The sequence below is a fragment of the Caretta caretta genome, chromosome 8 (genome assembly GCF_965140235.1).
Source record: "Caretta caretta isolate rCarCar2 chromosome 8, rCarCar1.hap1, whole genome shotgun sequence".
Taxonomy (NCBI): Eukaryota; Metazoa; Chordata; order Testudines; family Cheloniidae; genus Caretta; species Caretta caretta.
Window position 1 is genome coordinate 580,860 of NC_134213.1, and position 22,746 is coordinate 603,605.

The 22,746-nt window shown below is 51.8% G+C and overlaps 2 protein-coding genes across 2 annotated transcripts in view; both read left to right on the plus strand.

The window, feature by feature from the left end:
- Window positions 1-18,516, plus strand: part of BRD8 (bromodomain containing 8) — a 51,708-nt gene extending 33,192 nt beyond the window's left edge. Inside the window, exons 21-26 of the mRNA XM_075131193.1 lie at window positions 421-714; window positions 1,501-1,983; window positions 4,167-4,324; window positions 6,875-6,961; window positions 7,681-7,749; window positions 17,314-18,516. Of these exons, the coding sequence (XP_074987294.1) occupies window positions 421-714; window positions 1,501-1,983; window positions 4,167-4,324; window positions 6,875-6,961; window positions 7,681-7,749; window positions 17,314-17,548 (1,326 nt within the window). The 3' untranslated portion in view covers window positions 17,549-18,516. The remainder of the gene's footprint in view (window positions 1-420; window positions 715-1,500; window positions 1,984-4,166; window positions 4,325-6,874; window positions 6,962-7,680; window positions 7,750-17,313) is intronic.
- A 698-nt stretch (window positions 18,517-19,214) lies between these two features.
- NHP2 (NHP2 ribonucleoprotein) lies at window positions 19,215-21,973 on the plus strand. Its single transcript, XM_048862415.2, has 4 exons — window positions 19,215-19,439; window positions 19,643-19,712; window positions 20,030-20,135; window positions 21,472-21,973. Exons 1-4 carry the CDS (start codon window positions 19,283-19,285, stop codon window positions 21,595-21,597), a joined length of 459 nt encoding a protein of 152 aa, XP_048718372.1. The 5' UTR covers window positions 19,215-19,282; the 3' UTR covers window positions 21,598-21,973.
- Window positions 21,974-22,746: the final 773 nt, after the last annotated feature.

The following is a 22,746-nucleotide window of genomic DNA, read 5'->3' on the forward strand; positions in this document are numbered from 1 at the left end:
TCCAGTTCCCTAGGCACCACTCCTCCGGGGAACTCTTGCTTCTGTCAGCTGCATTCTCACATTCCTGCACCCCTTCTGTACAAGACAGACAAAGGTGCAAGCTTCATTCCTGCCCAGTCCCCTCTGAGTGCAGTAGGATGAGTGCCCTCAGGGGTTGGGTGCTGAGATGCCAGAGAGGAGTGTAGTATAAAAACTTAGGTCCAATCACTCAGAAATTACAGTTTCTGTGGTGCAGCAGGAGCCTTTGATTGCAGCAGAAAATGGGCTGTGACCTCTGGGGTCAGGAGTAGGTTCTGCTCCGAATGTGGGTTTTCCAATGTTTGGCTTTCTGAGCATGCAAGGGAATGAGCTGGAGTCTGTGCAGTTTGGGATTAATTTGTAAACAAATGGCTTTACCTGTCCCCTTGTGTCTTTTTGCAGATGGGTCGTGCGTGGCTGTGGTTGGAGTCCAACAGAGAATCTCCCAGTGACTCTGTGAAGAGTAGTGGCTGCCTGTCTCTCAGCAGCTCCTGGGACTCCAGCCTGGAGCTGGAGGTGGGGAGCTGGAGGATGACTGAAGAGGCCGCTGTGGAGGAACAAGAGGAAAGCAGTCAAGAAGAAGAGGATCGCAGGCTGGAGTCCAGGGAACCTCTGGTATGGGAGGATGGCAGAGAAGAGTTCCAGGAAGAGGCAGGGCAGTGTGAACAAGACAGTCTTCTGCAGTTCCTCTTGGAGGTAGGGCTGCTGCAGTGGGTAGCTGGAGAAGAGTCTGCATGACCCATCTTCTAGAATAGTGCTACTCAAAGTGGTGGTCCGCAGACCGGTGCCAGTCCGCAAGCCATCAGCTGCCGGTCTGCATGCACATTGGAAAAAAAATTGCCGGTCCCCCACATCAGATCGCTTGAGAAGCACTGCTCTAGAACAATGCCTTGGAAACACTGATGCTCTGAGCATCTCTGCCATGTATAACTGTTAGTGTGGAAAGAAAAGGAGTACTTGTGGCACCTTAGAGACTAACCAATTTATTTGAGCATGAGCTTTCGTGATGCATCCGATGAAGTGAGCTGTAGCTCACGAAAGCTCATGCTCAAATAAATTGGTTAGTCACTAAGGTGCCACAAGTACTCCTTTTCTTTTTGCGAATACAGACTAACACGGCTGTTACTCTGAAACCTGTTAGTGTGGAGCAACAGAGACCCCTAGAGCCCATTTAGATGAATGACTGTATTCTCAAAGGAAAGTCCAAGTCTGCCATATTTAAAGAGGGCACAGTGGCTGGCTGGTTGTCTTGCCTGTGGGTCTCCTGATCCTGATGCAGAGCCAACCATTTAAAAGGTGATGGGCTGACGCTCTTTTAATAATGCTCTTGATTTGGACACTGTGCTTTATTAAAGTCCCTGAAGGTGAAAAGGCAGCTGTAATGGAGGAGCCCTATGTGGTTCATGCTGCTGATCCCTCCCTCCTCCTAATCACTCATGCTCTCGTAGTTTGAAGTTGGTAATAAATTGCTCTGTGTTACAGGTGACCCACCTCATGGAACCCCTCTGCATTAGTGGCACAGACTCAGAACAGAATCACTGGACTTTCTGTGGCTCTGGGCAGCAAGAGGAAAGGGAAGTCCTGAGCTTCAAGGAAGAAATGGCAGGACCACTAGTCCCAAGAGAGGAGGAAAGGCAGCTGCAGCTCCTGATAGAAGAGGCTGGGGAACTGCACATCCCAGGAAGAGAGGTGCGGGAGGAGTGGGTACCACAGGTATCAGGAGAGCTGCAGGTCCTGGGCTGGGAGGCTGGAGAAGCTGAGGAAGAACAGATTCTAGGAGAGGAGACAGGAGAGCCCCAAGTTCCAGGAGGGGAGGAAGGAGATTCAGGAGAGCAGAGAGAGCTGCAGTTTCCAGTGGAGAATGGAAGAGAAATGGAGGAGGAAGAGAAGAACAGGAAGCTGCTTCTGGATGAGACTTCCTCGGACATGAGTGCGTTGGAGGAGGTGCTCCCAGGCAGCGTGGAGGTAAATGCATGAAAACACCTAGTCTTGTTATCAAGGCAGTGGACTCGGAGTCTAGAGACCTGGGTTCCTTTCAGACTGCCTGTGTGATCTCGAGAAGTCCTTGTGGCACCTTAGAGACGAAAAAATTTATTTGGGCATAAGCGTTGGTGGGCTAGAACCCACTTATCAGATGCATGGAGTGAAAATACAGGAGCAGGTATAAATACATGAAAGGATGAGGGTTGCTTTACCAAGTGTGAGGTCAGTCTAACAGAATAAATCAATTAATAAATCTCAGGCAAGTCACAATCTCTCTGGGTCTCAGTTCACCATCTGTAAAATGGGGATAATGATCCTTACTTTGTCTTCTGTATTAGACTCTTTGTCTCCTGTGTGTCCATGCAGGGCTCAGACTAGGCCATCTCAGTTTCACACCTCTAGGTGTTACTGTAATAAAAGCAATGATAAGGCTGGGTAGGACAGTACCCTTGCTATCTGTGGCCAAGCCCTTTGCGTTGCCATGTCACAGAGTCAGATACAAGAGATGAAAAGTGCCTTTGAGGGTCCACCTGCTTCTCCTGTACAGCCAGGCCAAGGGTGTCCTGGAGATGTATCTATAGGGCTCGCTCCAATTTCCAAAGTCCCATATGATGGAGTAGTCCTCCATCTCGCTGGGGAGCCTGTTCCACAGCCTCAAATCTCACCCTCTGGCGCTTTCCAAGGTGCCCTGTTCTGAGTCAATCCACTACTCCTAGTTACGCCCCCTCTAGCACCCTAAGTAACACTTCTCTCTGATCTAGATGGTCAGTGGACTAGATGGATCTTGGGTTTGATCCAATATGGCAATTCCTGTGTTCCTAGGTGAGCTTGTAGTTGGCCTTTGGTTAGCTTCTCTGTGAGCTTGCTCAGGAACCGAAGGTTTCGTATGGATACTGATCCTGGTAGTTGGCTCGAACTGATGTAGCCAGGATGAGATTCTTCAGTGTTGGTTGGACTATTGCATGTTTGAAAGAGGAAGGGAAGATTCCTTCCCTGAATTTGGGATTGGCTCTTTTGGTCAGGAGTGGCCCATGACTCTCTTACAACAGCCAGGAAAGTTTTGGCTCATATTCACACATTTCGAGTCAAGATTCTTTTATGGTGTCCAGAACTTCCTAAGGTGTGACCGTGCTGACTCTGGGAGTGCAAGCAGTTCTGTAGAGGAGAGGGCCCATGCGTTTTGAGAAGCCTTCCTGACTGTGCACGATCAGTTCAGCAAAGTTCAGGGTTCCATTGTGGGCTGCAGGCCAGTGACCTCACTGTTCTCTGACCAGTCAGGATCACATCTCAGTTTCCTGGTGGGCTCTTTTAGTAGCTTCTTGATCACTAGTTATGCTACAACCTCCTTGGCCTGCTGTCCCTCCTTGCCAAGGTACCAGTACCTGTTTCCTGATTGACCATGTGCCTTAGTTATCACATCCTCCCGTCTACCTTTTCCTCAGCTAATCCATCATCATCTCCCCCTGCCATGTGTCTGCTGCCTCCCTTTCAGTACCCGTGTGGCCTCTCTTGGTGTCTGAACCTGCTATCTAAGCCCCCAATCTTTCCCTCCAGAGCTGGAACCAGCTCAAACCTGTGTCAATAGACCACACAAACTCCCTATGGCACAGTTTTCCCTTCACAGCCATTTCCTTTTTGCTACTGGTCAGGCCCCTTCCCTTGCTAAACTCTGTTAGCCACTGGTCATTCTGCTTCTTTTCTGTCCCTGGACCTCCCCGTATGCCACTCCTAGTTTCTGGACTGACCGGCGGAAGGTAACATCCATCTGGGCTGTTCTTTGGGGACTGCCTTATTGATGGACAGAGTGTGGCCACTCTGGTAGCATGAGAAAGGTGTGGTGAGGGGATATTGGCCACCAGCCGCCACTGGACTGAAAGGCTGAAAATGAACGTCAGACGCTCAGAGGGACACTCACAGCTCCTACAGGCTGAAGGTGAGTGTCAGATGCACAGAGGGAGACTCACAGCTCCTTTCTGCCCACCTAAGAGAACAGCTTCCAGGAGACCATAAAGACCCTGTCTTGAAGCTTGGCTGTAATACGGGGACATGCAGCAAGTCTGTCCCCTGGCTGGGGGATTCCAGTTGATCTGCTGCTTTGCCAGGCATCCCTGTCACTGAGGTACCCAGCCCTGCAGGCATTATTCCTCCTTTCTGTTTGTTTCCAGGGTGATGTTCTGGAGCAGCCTGCAGAACGTGCTCAGGGCGAGAGCCACTTGTTGGAGGAGGACAACGATCTCTCCGCACATGATAACAGTGATAGCTACAGTCCTTCTAGAGCATCCCTGGTGGACTCCAGTCTCATGAGCGCAGCCTCCTCACAGCTGTGAGTAGCACAGCCCTGGGTCTGGTAGGTGCTGCTGATGCTGTGGCCCCTTCGCTCCACCTGCATGCCGTAGCGTGGACCTGTCTCCATGGGCCCAAGACAGAGAGCATGTACATGGAGGGGGTCATCTCACGGAAGGTGAGCGAACACCAGGGAACAGGGGGAAGGAGAGGGCCCTGGATGCCTGGGTGATAATAGAGCATCCAACCTTTGGATGCTAGTCCTAATGCAGGTAAAGTGAAATGGGGGGTGGGAACCAAATGTACAGGAAACCCCAGTGTTTCTTTCGGGGTTACCTGGCATGCTCTGCCAGGCACAAGAGTCCAGGCCCGCTCCCAGGTGGAGATGTGCTGAGGCAGCCGAGCCAACCCTGCCCTGGGGAGGGTGTGTGACAGACAGGCTCTGTTACACACTGGAGAAGCTGGTTTGGCTTTCCAAAGAAAAGGATGCAGCAGAACATAAAATAAAATCTATTCTTCCAGGACAGGAACGAGAACAAAAGTCACCAGAATAAAGGCCTTTGCCCCAGTGTGGTTTGCGGCTTCTTGCCCAGTTCTGGACCCAGCTTCCTGGCCTCTCCTCAGAGCTGCCCTGATTCAGCTCATCTCACCTTCTATGATTGCTACCTATAACCCTGCGTCTTCTTGTGCCTCAAGTCCTGGCTGATTACCAGTTTGCTACACTGTGATTTAGTAGTGGTCTAACTGTAGTAACACTGCACACCAGACACCCACCAGTCAGAGCTATCACTGCCTCCTCCTATGGAGATATTCACACCAATTACAGCATCTCGTTCTGTGGAAAGAAAGACAAAAGACTGGACTCCTTGTCCTGCTTCATTCATTTCACAGCCATTCCCACACTTGTAGCACAAGGAGCCAGACATCCTTAAAGTGACAGGCCACCATCGCATAGACTCCCACGTGAGTTCTGTGCACTTGTGTGGCAGGAGGCTAGGTATGATGTAGGGCCATGGAATGGAACATGGGAACTGGAGGGCTGCAGCAGGGACAAGGCCCTGATCCACAAAGGGACTTAGACATTGCAACAACTAATGTCAGGTGCCTAGAATATCCTTGGCATCCACAAAGCCTGGGTTAGGTGCCAAGGGTCCCTGTACAATGAGGATCCACAGAACATGAGCACACTATGCAGGCACCACCTAAACTGGCCAATGGGATAGGCTGAGGAGAGGGAAGTATCCTAAGCCCCACCCCCTCACAGCATTCAGTTCCTAAATCCAGGGTGCCTGGAGGTACTTGTCTCTGCTTGCGATCCACAGCCAGGAGCCCTCTCCTGGAGTCAGGTGGCTGAGGCCTTCCTTACAGGGTCATAGATTCCAAGGCCAGAAGGCCCCACTGTGATCATCTAGTCTGACCTGCTGCTTAGCGCCGTGACACATTAACGAGATAACTTCCCAAAATATTTCCTAGAGCAGAGCTAATCTCAGAGTACTCCCTGGGATGTGAGAAACCCCTGTTCAGTCCCCTCTCTGAAGCATGAAGAGGGATTCCCTAATCAGATAGGAGCCCTAACCCCTGGACTATAGAGTTATACTCACTTGTGCTCTGACCTCATTCATATTTAATTCATTAATACAAAGTGGAATGGCCTCAACAAGAGAGACTGAAAGACCCCTACCTTGGACTCTCCAACAGGCCAATGACGAGGGGCCTTACCTGAAAGCAAAGCCCTTTGCTTCACCAAGTAGAAAGGGGCACTGAACCTGGGTCTTCCACCTCCGAGGTGCGTACCTTAGCCACTAAGCTAAAGGCCATAAGAGAGGTTATTGCCCTCTCCCCCCTGGCCATGCTGTGCAGGGCAGCCATGCTCAGCAAGTCTGGGCCAGTGTGGGCCCTACAGGCAAGCTAAACAGAGGAGTGCCTGTTTCCATCCATTTGGGGATCTCATTAAGGCTTATACCTGAGGTGGGCCTCCAGACACCTGCCTGAGGCAGCAGAGCTCATCCCCAGAGGCAGAAACTTCGGTGCTGAGGGAACTTTTACAGCCTGGTGAATTTAGGCACCTACAGGGTTAGGTGGCAGCTGAGCAGGAGTTGTGTGGATCACAGCAGCGCTGAAAGTCCCTTTGTGGATCTGAGCAAAAGAGACTCTCCACCACCAGACTGAGAGAGCTCAGTGATCCCGCGGGAGCTCAGTGACTTCTCCCCAGGTTTTGCTGCCTTTAGTAAACTCTGCACATGGTGCCTTGGTGGCTCAACCATTGCTAAAGACCTGTTCTAGCCTGTGAGTTGTGGGTCCAATGGCAACTGTTGCGACTGAGCTGAACCCTAAAGAGAGTCTCTGGAGGGACCCAAACAAAGGAAGTGCCTTGGGAAATACTTTCCCATAGATCCCTGATGGGGGAGCCACTCCATACATCCCTGATGGGGAGACTTGCCCTGTAGCTACCTGGAAGGTGTTTTGTTTAGACTACAAGCTAAAGAGCAGTGACCTTCCCTCCTCCCGAGTGTCCTGGAGGCCAGCAGTGGCAGTACATCCCCCTGCTCCTTATCTGGCATGATGAGTTGATAACCTCTCCTCTGTGCAGGGTGCCGCTCAGCTGCGCTAACTCACTGCGACATTTGCTTTTCAAAAAGACGCTGCTGTCCATCTGGAAGATGATAGCCAGCCACAGGTGTGTATCTCTGGGGGACAGCTCGTACCGGAAATTATCTGGGGGAAGTTCTCTGGCCTGTGTTATACAGGGGGTCAGACTAGAAGGTCACAATGGTCCCTTCTGGCCTTGGACTTTTTGAATCAGTGAACTGAGGGGAATCATCAGAGCTGAGGTGTGGGGAGCAGGACTGAAGTGTCAGGGGACTGTGGGCTGAGGGCAGTGGCAGAGCTGGGGGGAGTGGGAGACAAGTCCAGGGCTAGAATAGCAGAGGGACTGCAGATTGGGACTGAGGGGCAGCAGCAGAGCTGGGAATGAAACTTCCTGGCCCCTGTCCACACTGTCCCTAACTCTAACCCATGAGGGCAAGAGTAAAATGGATAATTTCTCGCTGGGTTCACCCACATCCGTCTCTGTAGCAGGAATGCCTCCTGCTGCAGGGATGGGACTAACGCGAGGCACTGGCCCTGTATATTCCATCTGATTAACTTGGCAGCCACTGGTTCGAGCAGGAAACGGAGTTCAGATTCCTGCCTTAGCGACCACCAACAGTGAACTCCGAGGTTTCTTGCCATCCTTCCTGTGTTTCCCCTAGGGATTGCTAGTCACTGGCCCCACAATCAACCTTCATGGGCACCAGGGAAGAGGAACAGTGGACCTGCTGCCCCCTCTTCGAGAGTCACGTGAACAGTGGGGGACAAACCTGATTCTCTCCTGCCTCTTTGGGCTTGTCCCTCTAGGTACTGTGGCCCATTCCTGAAGCCGGTGTCAGACAAGCAGGCTCCTGGGTACAAGGATGTGGTGAGAAGGTAGGAAGACTGCTCTAGAGCATTTTCATCTGCTTCCTCTACCTTCCCAGAGCCCCAGCATGTAGAGAGGAAAAAGCTATGGGGCAACTTTGTGTCATCTGCCCATGTTTGTCACCATGGTATCTGCTCCCATCAGGGAACAGGGTGGGAAGGTTCCCTACAGTGTCTTCTCCAAGGCTTAGTCCAAAGCAGTGGGGCTCCCATCCTGCCCCAGCTCTCCTGAGGAGACTCTCCTGTCCCTGAATAGACCTCACTCTTTAGAAACTTTTTCTTATATACAGCCTCCATTTTGCTGTTCAGCATCCATGTTCCTTTTTGAAATGTCACACCTTTGGCGCACCTAAAATACTCCCACTTCCTCCCGTGGGTTTAGACCCTTCAAATACTTTGAAGTTGTTCTTAGCCCCATCCCCTGCTGCGACGCCTCCAGGAACCAGCCAGGCACGGTGGTAGGTGGGGAGAGCTGATTTAATTTATTTTCATAGAAACCCCTTCCAGGTGATTTGGGACCATTGATTTGTGAAGTGACCCTGCAACAGCACCATGTATTATGCCCACCCTCCCCCTTGTTTGTCATTAATGCCAGTTTGTTTGTGAGCTGCTATGGGCAGGACGATGTGTTTGTACAGCACACAGTGCACCAGGGCCCTGTCCTGACGGGGCCTTTACATGCTACAACCAGAATGAGCCAAGCTATGCAAAATTAACGTAGTCCTGCCTCACAAAGCGGGCTCTTCCAGCCCCTGAGCATGGCTGTATTATCACCCAGAGGGGGCTTTCCAAACAAACGGGGCAGGGGCATTCTCAGCTTAGAGTCTGAGCAGTGAACAGCTAGGGTGGGGCAAGACACAGAAAAGGAGCTGTGTGAGAACAGCTTCAGCTACAGCTTTATGGGCTCTTGGATGGCGCAAAGCCTGACTCCCAGGCCCCTAGTGGCATTCGCAGCCCTGAGTTAGATGCCCATGTTAGCCATGCATTGGCTGGGGAGAGCTAGGCACCTCAGAAAGGGAGTCATGGAGCCAGCAAGCTGAGAAGGGTACTGCTGGGGTGAAATTCAGAGGACGGGGATGAGGCTTAGGGCATCGTCTTTACTCAGGCTGCTGAGTTGTGAGCCCTCTCCTGGAGCTAGGTGTTTGAGCCAGATCAGATCTTTCTCATGGTGGGGGAAGATAAAGGGAAACGCACACACCCCTTGTAGCCAAGGGGATAGGAGTGATAGCTCTCACCTGCGCTATAGGGTCCAGGATTCAAGTCACAGCTCCAAATCAGGCAAGCATGGGGATTCAAGCCTGGATCTCCCACATCCCAGGGGAGCACCCTAACTGCTAGGCTACTCACTGTTTGGGGCTGTGTCTCCCACTCTCTCCTGCTGGCAATGTTCTAATTTGTAAGGCTAATTTCTTGGCACATGGACTTGAACCTACCTTTCCCACATTCCAGGTGAGGGCCCTAACCTCTGAGCTATTGGGATACCTGTATCAGCCAATCTGCCCAAAAAACTCTTACCCCAGCAGTCTTTTATGTAGGGTAGGCATATTCAAAGTACACCTACCACATTGAGGTAGGCAGGGGAGTGCCTTGCTGGAGCATGCTGTTGGGGCTTAGGTGTGAGCTAGAGGGCCAACGAGCTTGGTAGTGTCAGGACATACATCCCCATCAGCAGAAACTCAGGTGCCTACCGGGTTAGCAGCAGCAGAGCAGTGGTTCTTTGAGTAGTGTCCTAATGGGTGTTCCACTTCAGGTGCGCATGCGCCTCTCGAGCCCTTGACTGGAGATTTCCATTTGGCCTGCACATGTGCCTCATGCTGCACACCAAGGGTGTATAGGGCTGTGCAGGTGAGCTGCTGTCTCTGTCACCTCGGCCTGGCACAGAGCTCTGGCATGTTCACCTTCTGCCTGCCTCAGCGTGTTCTGCAGTTGTTCTGTTAGCGGTAGTTGTTAATGCATCATTCATTAGCTAGTTGTGAGAGGACTGATGTTTTTCTTCTCCCTTTTTTCCGTGCTTTTTTTTTTTCCCGGGGAGCCTATTTGGCTTGACTGTGCATGCCAGGCTCACCAGGTTTCAGATGCCGCCTCGCCTGTCAGGAGGCTGTTCTGGTCAGCAACGACCACCCTAGATGTATTTATTGCTTGGGAGAGGCGGGACTCTCTCAAAAGTGTAACTTTTGCCTGGCTCTCATAGCTAGAGCACATAAGAATGGGGAGACCAAATTGAGGCTTCTGATGATGATGCATGTCCTGCAGCCCACTTCTGAGTCAGGAGACAACCACACACACACCACACACCCCTCTGACCTTGGCCCAGATGTCCCCTAAGAGGGAGAAGACTTCAGAAGACTCAGCGAAAGCACCAAAGAAGCAGAGCTTGGTCTTCCACTACAAGGAGCTGGCTCCCAAAAGACCCCAATCTCCCATTAAGTCTACAGTGTCGGAGGCCTTGACCTCTTGGTTCAGTATTGTGGAGGCAAAAGACTCTTTCTCCTCGCGTCTCCGGGTCCAGGAGACGCGGCGCACTTTGGAGAAGCATGGGTCCAGCAGGCCCCTGGTACTGTCTCTGAAGGATGGGAGGCCCACGACATATACTTCTCTAGAATGGCACCATCTACATCAGACATAACATCAGTGCCCTCTCACTCGGCACCTTTGGTATCAGGAAAATTGAAATGCCAGACACCTTCAGTCCCGGTGCCAATGCATTCCAGATCAATGGTACCATCCACCAAAATGCCGTGGCACTGACCCACTCAATATTGCAGGAATTACACTACTCTAGGGACTGGTCCATTTTCAACAAGCCAGTGCCCCCACTGCTTAGCGGTACCAGACAGCTCTTGGTACCGAGACCCAGTCTCTGAATTACCATTGTTTCCTGATACTACAAGTGTCTCTGCCTTTTTCTGCTGCCTTCCCCGACCCACACCATTGGAAGACATGGAGGAGGATGAAGGAGACAGTCAGTCAGTTTTGTCTTTAGCAGTGCAGGGTTCCCCTCCTCATCCATACAGGAATCCATACTTCAGTAAGGATCCGCATCCACAACAGGGATGGTGGGATCAGCCCTGGGTGCCACCCCCTCTCCCTTATGCCCCCTCAGTGGCCTGGGATCCTTGGGTGGCATATCGTCAGCAATTTTCTAGACCTCAGGCTCGAATGCACCGAGAGACTAGGGTTACACAGTCTCTTCTACCGAACTCCCAACACGAGGAGACCTTTGAAGAGCAGGAGACTAGAGTGGATAAGGAGGCTGCCCTCAAACCCCTATGTCATCCTCATCTGTGGATGAGGTACTCATGCCTCCACCACCATCAATGGCTGACCATTTTTGCTTTTCCAGGACCTTGTGAAGAGGGTCGCTGACGCCCTTCAGATACCTCTTGAGTCGATTAAACAAGCTCCTGGACATTCTGCAGTCAGCAACATCCACCTGGGTTGCACTACCCATTAATGAACCGCTCCTAGATCCAGTGAAGACTGGGCGGCAAACTACTGCTGTCATCCTGCCAATTTGCAAATAGGCAGTTAAGAAACATGTGTTTCTCCCAGGGACTCAGAATTTTTGTTCTCACACTCTCTGCCTAATTCCCTGATAACAGATGCTGTAAATGAGAGTGGTAAACAGCATTGCTCTAGGTCAGGGGTCGGCAACCTTTGAGAAGTGGTGTGCCAAGTCTTCATTTGTTCACTGTAATTTAAGGTTTCACATGCCAGGGCCGATGGCTGGAACCCCAGACTAGCAGCGAGCTGAGCGGGGCCGGCAGCCGGGACCCTGGCTGGCAGGGGCCAGCGGATGGAACCCCAGACCGGCAGTGGACTCAGCCGCTCAGCCTGCTGCCAGTCTGGGGTTCCAGCCGTCGGCCTCACTCAGCCCGCTGCCGGCCATGGATTCCGTTCAGCCAGTCAAGCAGGGGGCTGAATGGGGCCGGCAGCCAGGACCCCGGCTGGCAGCAGAGTGCCACTAAAAATCAGCTCGTGTGCCGCCTTTGGCACGCATGCCGCAGGTTGCCGACCCCTGCTCTAGGTCTACCCTTTATGATAAAGACCAGAAGAGGTTAGATCTTTCTGGCCTAAAGACTTACTCATCCATGACCCTCCAGATTCGTATCGCAAACTATCAGATGATCATGGCCAAGTACGACATCATGAATTACAACTAATTTGCAGCCTTTATTGAACATCTTCCACAGGAACATAGAGAACTCGTTCAGGCCATCATCAGGAAATGTCAGTGATTAGCCAGAACCTCTCCAAGTGTCCTTAGATGCTTCGGACACGACCGCCAGATCCATCTCCACAGCAGTTGTTATGCACAGGGTTTCATGGCTGCATCTATCAGGGTTTTCGAGAGCGGTTCAGAATACTGGTGAGGACTTTCCATTTGATGGTCAGAAGCTCTTCTCGAAAACTACAGGGCCACACTGGGGTCTCTGGACATATATACCCCTATGAACAAGAGATTTAGCAGGTCTCAGAATGCCCAGAGATTGTGCCCTGCCCAGTTCTCTGGATTTCACAGAACTGCCGAACCCACTAGAAAGATTCCAGAGGAGGAGAGTTCCTCACTCTCCTTCATCGAGTACCCAGTCATCATCAAAACAATCATTTTGACAGGTCAATGGAGGGTTCAATTCTGCCCTCACCTCTAGTTTGCAAGCTACAACCTTTTGGCCTCCGCCCCACTTTTGGAGACCATCTTTCCCATTTGTAACAGACTTGGCAGCATATTACAAGAGACAAGGGGTCATGGAAGTTATAACATCAGATTACACCATCCACTTTACATCCCTTCTTCCCTCCCATCCCCCTTCCTTATCCCTCTTCAGGGACCCCTCTTACGAGACCACATTGAGTCAAGAAGTGCACTGTCTCCTTTGTTTAGGAGTGATAGAGCAGCTCCCATTTCCTCGCAGGGGGCAAGTTTTTCACTCAAAGTATTTTCTCATACAGAGGGTGGAGACTGATCTTAGATCTAAGTTGACTGAACAAATGTGTGACATCTCAGAAGTTCAGGATGGTGACTTTGGCAACTATAAGTCCTTCTCTGGAGATAGGAGATTGCTTTTTGGCCCTTGACCTGCAAAACACCTATTTCCATATAGTGATTCACGCTGCTCACAGGAAATACCTACATTTTACCATGGGCGAGGAGTATTTTCAATACCATGTACTTCCCTTGGGCCCCAAGGGTGTTCTCAAAGGTTCTAGTAATAGTAACTGCTTACCTTCAGTGACAGGCAATTTTAGACTTCCTGTGTCTCGATAACGGGCTACTCAAGGGCCGATCTTACACAGCAGTGTGGACCTCCACCCAGACAGCTCTTGCTCTTTTCCAGGACTTGGGTCTCCAGCTAAATGTAAAAAAAAATTTATGTTAGTTCCAGTACAGAAAATACAATTCATAAGGGCATACTTGGATTCATTAGCAGCCAGAACCTTCCTTCCTGTGAATGGATTCATAACCTAGGCAAATCTGTGATAATTCAAGGAAGACTCCAAACTACTATAAGGAACTATTTACAACTTCGAAATCATATGGCAGCTTGCATCTTTTAACTAAACATGGAAGATTACACCACCACTGCTTTCAGGGCTGGTTCAGAAGGTTCTATTCCTCAACCAGAGACAGCTTTGGACAAACAGGTCACAGTTCCCCTCCAGGTAAAGGACTCCCTACACTGGTGGAAAAAATCAACTCAGTGCCTGAGTGGCCATCCCTTTCATCCGCTCCGCTCCATTGATAACTGTGACGATGGACACGTCACTGTGAGGGTGGGAAGCAGACATCAGTACCCTTACAACTCAGGGCAGATAGTGATCTAAGTAAACAGGTCTTCATATCAACCTGTTGGAACTCAGGGCAGTCAGGAATGCCTGCTTTCAGTTCTGATGCTTCATTGGGGCAAATCAATCAGGATCATGACAGAAAGTGTGGGTTGCATATTCTGTATCAACAAATGGGGAGGTGCAAGATCCCTTTCCCTGTGTGTCAAAGCTATAAAGTTGTGGAACTGGTGTATAGCCCATCAGATTCTTCTTCAAGAAGTGTCCCTGTGGGTGCTGCACTGTAGATGTGTCTGCGTCTCTGCTCTGCTGTCTGGGAGAGAACCACATAAGTGTGGCTTATGTCAACAACTGAAGCTGAGGTGCAGAAAGGCTAGAGAACTGAGACTTAAGCTTCTCCTAATGGAGGTGCCCCTTCAACCACAAAGCCTGGTTCCTTCATGATTCCAGCACATAGAATCACACTGCTCTGAAGAGGTACAGGAAGTGTTATTACACAGCAGGAAAATGACTACCCAGCAACCTTACCTACAAAAGTGGACCAGATTTCGAATTTGGTGCCAGCCCATAGGAGTCACTCCGGATACGGCCACTCTACCTGTAATCTTAGATTACTTGCTGAATCTCAAGATATTGGGACTCATTAGCTCGCTATAAGTACACTTAACAGCAGTAGCAACCTTCCACCAGCAAATAGAAGGGACTCAATTTTCTCCCGCCTGACAACAAAGAGGTTTCTCAAAGGCCTAGCGAACCTCTTTCCCCAACCCAGGCTTCCTACCCCACAATGGGATCTCAGTCTACTTTTAAAAGGACTATACCGCCCTTTGAACCCATGGACACTTGTTCTCTGACTCACCTTTTCATGAAGACGGTGTTCCTGATCGCCATCACCTCAGCAAGAAGGATTGGGGAGATAGTGGCTCTGATGGCGCATCCACCCTTCACAGTGTTCTTCCATGGCAAAGTCACCCTCAGACCACATCTGAAGTTCACCCCCAAAACGACTTGAGCATTTCACATAGACCAGCTCATTCACTTTCTGACCTTTTATCCCAAATCTCATCAGGATAATAGGGAAGCCATCCTCCATACACTTAACATAAAGAGACCCTTGGACTTCTATTTGGACAGGACAAAAACTTTATAAAATCTCCGAGACTCTTCCTCTCTATCATGGACATGTCTAAAGGCACGCAATTTCAGCTCAAAGACTCTCCAAATGGGTCTCAAACTGGATCAAACTCTTATCAGATTCGTAATTTAGCACCTCCATCCACAGTCCACACACACGCTACGACATCAGTTTCCTCGTCTGTCGCCTTCTCCAAGGGTATCCCTATATCCAAAATATGCAGAGCAGCTACCTGGGCATCTGCACATTCCTTTGCAGAACACTATGCCATCCTGAGGGACTCTGCTGCAGTCAGATGCCAGATTTGGTGCCATGGTGCTATTAGCTATAGTAGACTCAACTCTGAAGCCCCAGCCTCCAGTGCGGGATACTGCTCAGGAATCACCTCAGTGGAGCATCCACAGGGACGCTACTTGACGAAGAAGAGGAAGTTACTCACATAGGGACACACATCTCAAAGAACCATCGCTGCTGCACAAGGTGAGTAACTTCTTCATATCTCAGTCATTTACCTTCCTGGAATCCAGAATGTCACAGACAATATGATCAGCAGGCACTTCTCCCAGGACTACAAATGGGAGCTGGACTCTCAAATTCTTCACAGGATATTCAAATCTGGGTCCCTTTATGGTTGCACCCTAAATTCTTACCTAAAGTATTGGTGGATTTTCATCTTAACCAAGGTATTCGTCTACCAGTGTTTTCCCCAAACGATGTAAATCTCAGCATGAAACATCTATTCATACTTTAGATGTTAGATGGGCACTGGCCTTTTATCTAGATAGGACCAAGCTATTTTGGAAATCACCTAGACTGACTCCAGCACAGAAAGACCAAGTGGTTCACAATCTTTACGCAGAGATTTTGAGATGGCGCTTTGGGTGTGTGGTCGCTTGCTACAATGCAGATGGTGGTCTGCCTCCTACCCCAAAGGATAAAAGCACCCTCTGGCCAATCACAGGCAACTTCCACCACTTGGCTCAAAAACACTCTGAGATATGCCCAGCTGCTACTGGGCTTCAGTGTATACTTGGTCTAAACACTTGGTCCACAGCATCAGAGCTGATGTGGCACTTGGTCCTCCTGTACTGCTTCAGCCTTGGACTCCGTTCTGAAGCGCCCTCTTCCCTGTGGGGTGCTGCTCAGGAAGCACCTGAAGTGGGGCACCCGTGGGGACACTACTCAGAGAAGGGGAGTATGCCTGTGCAGTAATGGTAGTTCTGTGAGATGTGTCCCCCTGTGGGTGCCCCACTACCCACCCTCCTTCCCCTCTTTCTTGGGCAGTCAGAGAAGGAACTGGGGCAGTTCGCCCGTGCAGCCCTATAGTCCCTCAGTGTGCAGCACAAGATTGTACAGAGTGCATGTGTGGGCCGACCATACACTGCTAATGGAAAAGCTCTGGTCAAGGGTTTGCAAGACTCCTGCATAGCTGAAGAGGCACACACATAGGGGGACATATCTCAAAGAACAACAATCACTGCACAGAGTGAGTGACCTTTTTTGCTGTGACATTCAGTGGTGCCTAGGTGTTGGACTTAGGCACCCAAAGTCCCTTTGTGAATCTAGCCTTTTGTCCAAGACTTGTTTTACACTCTCTCACCGCGTCAGCATATGGTTGCGCTTCTCTGTGCTCCCTCCAGTTTGTCTGGAGTTCTAGTAATGTGTGCCGAGCTCTGACAGCACTACTCCAAGGGCAGGCTCCAGGGCTGCATGGGGAGGGCCACGTACAGGCTGCCCTGGAATTGCACTGATGTTGTTGTATCATCATATTGTGTTGTAAACTTGTCTCATTTGCAGTTCTCCTCTCCTTAGTCTCCCAATCACTCCCGTTTTGCAAGGTTCCCCTTGCAAAGTGAAAAAGGAAAAGGAGGACTTGTGGCATCTTAGAGACTAACCAATTTATCTGAGCATAAGCTTTCATGAGCTGTAGCTCACGAAAGCTTATGCTCAAATAAATTGGTTAGTCTCTGAGGTGCCACAAGTACTCCTTTTCTTTTTGCGAATACAGACTAACACGGCTGTTACTCTGAAACCTTGCAAAGTGAGGAGCTGAGTTTCAGATCCTTTTTCCCCCAGATGGATTAAGTACATTTTTTAAAGATGATGCTCATTCTATTTCTGGCCCGTGTTTCTAATCACGGTCATCCTCTTCCACCTCCTGCTTCACCCATCAATTCTGTAATGATTTCAAAAGAAAGTAAATAAGATTTAGTCCTTATAACACACCCCCTCACCACCACTGCTTTTTCCCTTGGGACCATTAGATTCTCGTTCTTTATAGATATTTTTCTTAACATGTGCCATTTTCAATCACAAGAGAATTGGGGTTGATTTGACAGGTGCTAATTACCAGGATCACGCCTCTTTCCTTTTCTGCTCAGTGTCACATTTGGCTTTTCAGAAATAATTGCTAGTGGCTTGGCAAGTTAATTAGCTGTGTGATATAGATCACCCAAATCCGCAGTTTCTTTCCAGCTTTCTTAAGCTCTTGCCATTTTCCTCTTGAGAACTGGGCCTAAGCATTCCAGTGTTTGGGGCTGCAGGGAAACAAAAATGAGACCTCCGTCTCAGGGAGAGGGTGCCCACCCCCATCCAGGCAAGGTTAGGGCAGTCCTTAGGTATGTACAGTTGAGTTTCATGCCTCCTTCCAGACCCATGGATTTAACCAACATAAAGAGGCGCCTGTCCAAGGGCCAGATCTGGACCACAGCCCAATTCCAGCGGGACCTCATGCTGATGTTCCAGAATGCAGTGATGTATAACAGCTCTGACCATCACGTGCACCGCATGGCTGTGGAGATGCAGCGAGATGTCCTGGAGCAGCTTCAGCTGCTGGGTGAGGCCCTCCTGTGCTCAGAGGAGAGGCTGGGCTTTGGGAGGATGTAGGAAGACGGTCAGATGAGGGGCCAGTTTTGGGGGGTAGTACCCTCCCCCAGCACTCTTCCAGACCCTGTTCCCCTGCCCTGCACTAGCAACCATTTCTCACAGCCCAGGAAGATGGATTAAAAAAACTAAATGCAATTTCTAGATTCCTGGGGCCTCCTCTGCCCTGGAAAGGACATCCCCTTCCTTGGCTTGGGGTGGGGCCGAGCACACACTCCCTGAGCTGGATGCCTCCTTCCTTGGCTGGGGTGGTGGTGATGTTCCCAAGGGTTGGGGACCTTTCCCAGGCCAGTAAAGAAAGATGGTGTCCCCAAAGAAATGAGCTGTATAGCCCTTGGTCCCTTTAAGAGTTCCTGTGATGGGCGTCTGTACCTCTGTCCCTGATTCATTGTTTAGCACAGTGGAGAATGAGGAAGGAAGGGTGTATTGGAAGACTCTGTCAGTCTGCATAGTTGAAAGGACAATACCAAAATTGGCAGAGGCAGAGCTATGCAGACTGTTCGTGAAATGCAGGCTCTGAGTAAGGTAATTTAAGCCTTTGAAAGGTGGCTGTTATGGCTCTTTGTTTCTACAATGTAATCCCTGTAATGAGGACATGAGGGGGAAAAACTACAAGGCCTTTAAAAATCTCTTTAACCTGAGGTCACACACACTGAAGTGCCTTAATCATAATCATATGGCTACTGCATGATGTCACCACAGGGCAGAGTTAAGGTTGTTTAATGGTGCTTTTCCATCCCTTAACACATTTGGATTTAAGTGTAATCTAAACTTGAATTTCCTGGGTTTGTAATGTTTGGTTTGGGGATCATTACAACAGCTCTGTAAATGTTTTTACCCTTCCAGCACCGGTATGTGTGCTTGCTTTTAACTGCATTTTTGGCTTGGAATCTAAGTCCGCTTGTAAACAGGGTAAAGCCTCTGCTTTTATTTCCATTTTCTCTGCTTTTAATAAATCTTGTGTGTGTGAAGTTGTGGTAGTCTCACACAGTTGTCCCCAGAAAGAACTCCTTAACTGCTAAAGGGGGAAGTGTCTGGAACTCGCACGTGCCCCAGACTCAGCCCAGAGGTCCCATCCCAGCCAGCTACTGCCACGAGACCTCCCAGGGAGAGAGGCTTTGCAGTGCTTCAGGGCTTGTTCCCTGCCTTAGTCCGTCCTCCCTGCAGGTGCTGAGGAGCCAGAGAGACCGGGCTGGGGTGAGGAGCTGGAGTCCAGACTTGACGCCTGAATTCCGTTCCGGTGAAAAGCCTGGCTGGTGTCCAGAGGTTAGGGAATCTGGTCCCGATCTGGATTCGCCCTGGGCCTGGGGCCGCTCCCTGGCACCCCCCACCCGGGCCCGCTCCCTGCCATCCCCGCCGGGCCTGGCGCCTCCCCCGCCGGGTGCGTGGCCCGGTTGCGGCGGGGCGCTGGTAGCCCGGGCTGCAGCTGCGGGCTTGCAGCCAGAACCCGGGCCGGGCCGGGCCGGGCCGGGCCGGGGAGACCCGGGGCACGCGCACGGACGTGGCTCCAGCAGGCGCGTGTCTCTGAGGCGCGGGACGGTCACGCGCCTCCCTTCTTCCCGCAGGCGCGGCACGTGGGACCGCGCCGCCAGGCCGCCGCCGCGAGGGGCGGGGCACCCAAGGGAGGGCTGTTATTGGCTGGGGTGGAGGCGGGCGGAGTCTGTAACCGGGCCCTTCCCAGGGCGCCCCGCGCGCGTGCGGAAGTGGAGCCCGGGGCGGGCCACGTGTCTGTCGATCATGGCCCGGGAGAAGTCGCTGGAGCCGGAGGCGGCGCCGGAGCCCGAAGTGGCGCCGGAGCGATCGTACCAGGAGCTGCTGGGGAACCTGAACCCGATCGCGCGGCCGCTGGCCTCCCGCAGGCTCACCCGCAAGCTCTACAAGTGCATCAAGAAAGGTGGGGCCGGGGCCGGGGCCGGGGCCGGGGCCGGGGCCGGGCCCTGCGGGGGGGGGCCGGGGCCTGCGGGGGGGGGCCGGGCCCTGCGGGAGAACCGCCGCGGGAACGAGACAGAGTCCCGTGCACGGGCCTGGGGAGCGGGGCCGGAGCGGGAGCCCCCCGGAGCACGTGCTGAATCTGATGGCCGCTTATTTCTCTTCCAGCGGCGAAACACAAGCAGATCCGGCGGGGAGTAAAGGAAGTTCAGAAATTCATCAACAAGGGCGAGAAGGGGTAAGAACCCAGCAGCCCAGCTGCAGCCACCCCCAAAGCTGGGCCCTGCGGTATCTGCCGGCAAGACAGGCGCTGGCCGGGGCCGAAGGACCAGAGCCGTGGGTTCTCCGCTCCGAGAGCACAGGCCTGTGGCATCGTCCCGGGTAGGCTGCGTCCCACGGCCGGATACGCTTTGCTGGGGCACCGGCAATGCTGGCCCCGGCCCCGGCCCCCTTCGTGACCAGTCACCGCCTCCTCAGCGCTTCTCGACGGGCACGTTCCGGTTCCCATCTCCCTGTCCACCGCTACTGATAAGTCGTCTCTCTTTGCTGTTTCAGGATCATAGTCCTTGCTGGAGACACGCTGCCCATTGAAGTTTATTGCCACCTCCCCGTCATGTGTGAAGACAGGTCCCTCCCCTACGCTTACATCCCCTCCAAGTCGGTAAGCTCAGGGGGCTCTCAGGAGTTGGGGGAATCTCCCCTTCGTGGGCACCAAGAGGGCATGAAACATTCCAGCAGGATAACAAGCTGTGGCTTAGGTGGTGCCTCCTTCCTCCCTCCCCGCTTTCTCTTTTTGGTGCTAAGAAGCTCTTGCCCAGGGCATAAAACCCAGGTCTTTGCTGCTCCTCCCCCATTCCCAAAGTCAGACTGAACACACGGGTGTCACTTGGCCTCCTGCACAACTCCCTAAAATCGACCATTTGAGCTAAGGGATCCCTAGCGGTGACACTCTATGGGCTGTTTGTCATCCTGCTTCAAGGGTGGGGCTGAAGGCGGGTCACTGCCTAACACTGAAGCTGTTATTTTGCCAGAGGTAACACAGCCAGGCAAATGCTTTGAGCTGCCTGGGGTAATACTGTGAAGTGTGTTCTAGTCAAAGAGCTTTCATCTTTGTTCCTAAAGCATCCAGTTTTCCCCGCTGCAGCCAGGAGATATCTATGTTCTGTTCTCGTCTGGCAGGTCCTTTAAATTGTCCAAATAGCAAAATAAAAAAAACCCCAACGGGAGCCCTGCACAATCTTCTCTAAGGGGGTGTCTCCAACTGGCATCCTTAGGGCTTTAATATTCCTCCGACCTGGCAAGACATTGGCCCTGCTGACTTCATGCCATCCTTGCAGAGTACTGCTGGGCCCCATCAGGCCAGGTGCTGGATGTTTCTGGATCAGTAAGGACAGGCTGTGGGAGGAGTTGGGGAAGATAAGAAGTCCTTCTAACGCAGCCGTTCCCAAATGGGGTCGTGCCCTGAGCAGATGGGGCCTGGCATTCCCTACTGTGCAACGGATGCTGTCTTGCTCTACACAGCGTGACCTCTCCTCTGGTGTGTGCAAGGTCACGGCAGATGGATAATGCCATTTTGTTCTGTGAAATGGCTTGCTAAGCACAGCATGACCTCACACGCCACACAGCTACGAGGTCACGCTGCGTGGAGGATGCCATTTTGTGCTTCAGAATTAGGTACTCTGTACCCTCTGAGGTCCCAGAAGGAAATAATTCAAATGGGGTTGTCCCACAAAAAGTTTGGGACCCCTTGCTCTAATCTGGGGGGGCGGGAGGGTGAGAGACTGCTCAGTTGTGGGAAGGTTGCTTTACAATTTGGTTCAGTCACTTGGGGGTGGGGGTGACCGTAGGGTCAGGGGAGCCATACTTTCCCCTGTGGGGTGGAGTGCAGGGGTCTGCTCTCCTCCACAGAGGAGTGGTAGGATTCCCACTCCCCCCAGTGGGTGGAGGTCACCAGCAGCTTTCCTGGGCATCTCTGATATCCTCTTCCTCTTGTTCAGGATCTGGGAGCAGCTGGCGGCTCAAAGCGCCCAACCTGTGTGATAATGATCAAGCCACATGAGGAGTACCAGGAGGCATATAAGGAGTGTTGGGAGGAGGTTGTGTCTCTTCCTGTCCCCCTGTGAAGGACATGGGGAGTGCCTGCTCTGGAGCTTCTGGAAGGCTGGGCCTGCACTGCCCCAGCAATATTCGGTGGCCTCCGAGGACTTTACAAAATGAAATGTGAGCTGGTCCTGCAGCTACTTGCTGGGTGCTCAGTGTGCGGGAGAGGGGGCTGCATGGACCCTGGGCTTTTTATCTTTAACCAAAAAAAACCTGTTCTGAAATAATTGAGTAGCAGCTGCTGAGGTTGGGGGCAGATGGTGACTGACCTCCCCCTTGAAGGGAGGGGGACAGCAGGCTTACTGGACAGGCTAGCATTCCTGTGGGGGAAGAGTCCATGCCATGAGCATCAAGTCAGACCTGTTCTGTGATGGATGAAATAAATGTATTTGTACAGCTGTTTGCTGTGGGTTTTAGTAAAGCAGCTAGGCCAGTGTCGGTGGCACCCTGGCTTTAAGGCTACATCAGAGCATGAGGCCACTGCTCCAGCATCAGCAGGGCTGGGCCTGAAGGCTAGATAATGGGGGAGGAACAGGGATGACTGTGTAGAAGTGACATTGACAGCGCAGAAACCACTTTCTTTCTGGCCCACCAGCGTTTGCCCTGGAATAAATAGAGGCCATTCTGGGTGTAGACGGGGCTGGAGAGGGTTGGTGTCCCGTTCAGTTCAGTCCAGCCCAGCCCCAGCTAGGTGGGAACCATTGTGTTTGGGGCCTGTGTTAGGAGGCAAAGTGGAGCCTGGGCTCAGTGAACAAAAGGCTACAGTGAAATTGACTAAATGAATGTAAGGCAGGACCTGTGCCTAGCTACTGCACCATGCACTCCCCAACCATGGCACATGGCTGCCTGGTGGCCTCTCTCTGCATCAAAAATATCAGCCTCTTGCAGGATCACGGGGGGGAGAGGAATTTGGACTCATGTCCTTGGGGGCCGCTGCTTATGACCAGTCCCCACAACCCTTGGCTATGCCCAGCCTGCTGAGGGGGGTGGAGATGTATTGAAGTCTCGGACACATTTCTTCTCCCCCCTTACCACTGGTGGGGAGATGGCTCCAGCATGTGGGGTGTCTGCCAGGCAGTGGGGCTGGGGTCTCAGCACTGCAGTCAGCCACGCATGATGTGACTGTGCAGCATTGTGACACGTATTGATTCTATCCTAGTTGGTGCAAAAAA

Coding starts and splice junctions, on each gene's coding strand:
- NHP2 (XM_048862415.2), top strand. CDS start 19,283: ATGGCCCGGGAGAAGTCGCTGGAGCCGGAGGCGGCGCCGGAGCCCGAA. Junction 19,713..20,029: donor ATCAACAAGGGCGAGAAGGG/GTAAGAACCCAG, acceptor TTGCTGTTTCAG/GATCATAGTCCTTGCTGGAG. Junction 20,136..21,471: donor CTTACATCCCCTCCAAGTCG/GTAAGCTCAGGG, acceptor CCTCTTGTTCAG/GATCTGGGAGCAGCTGGCGG.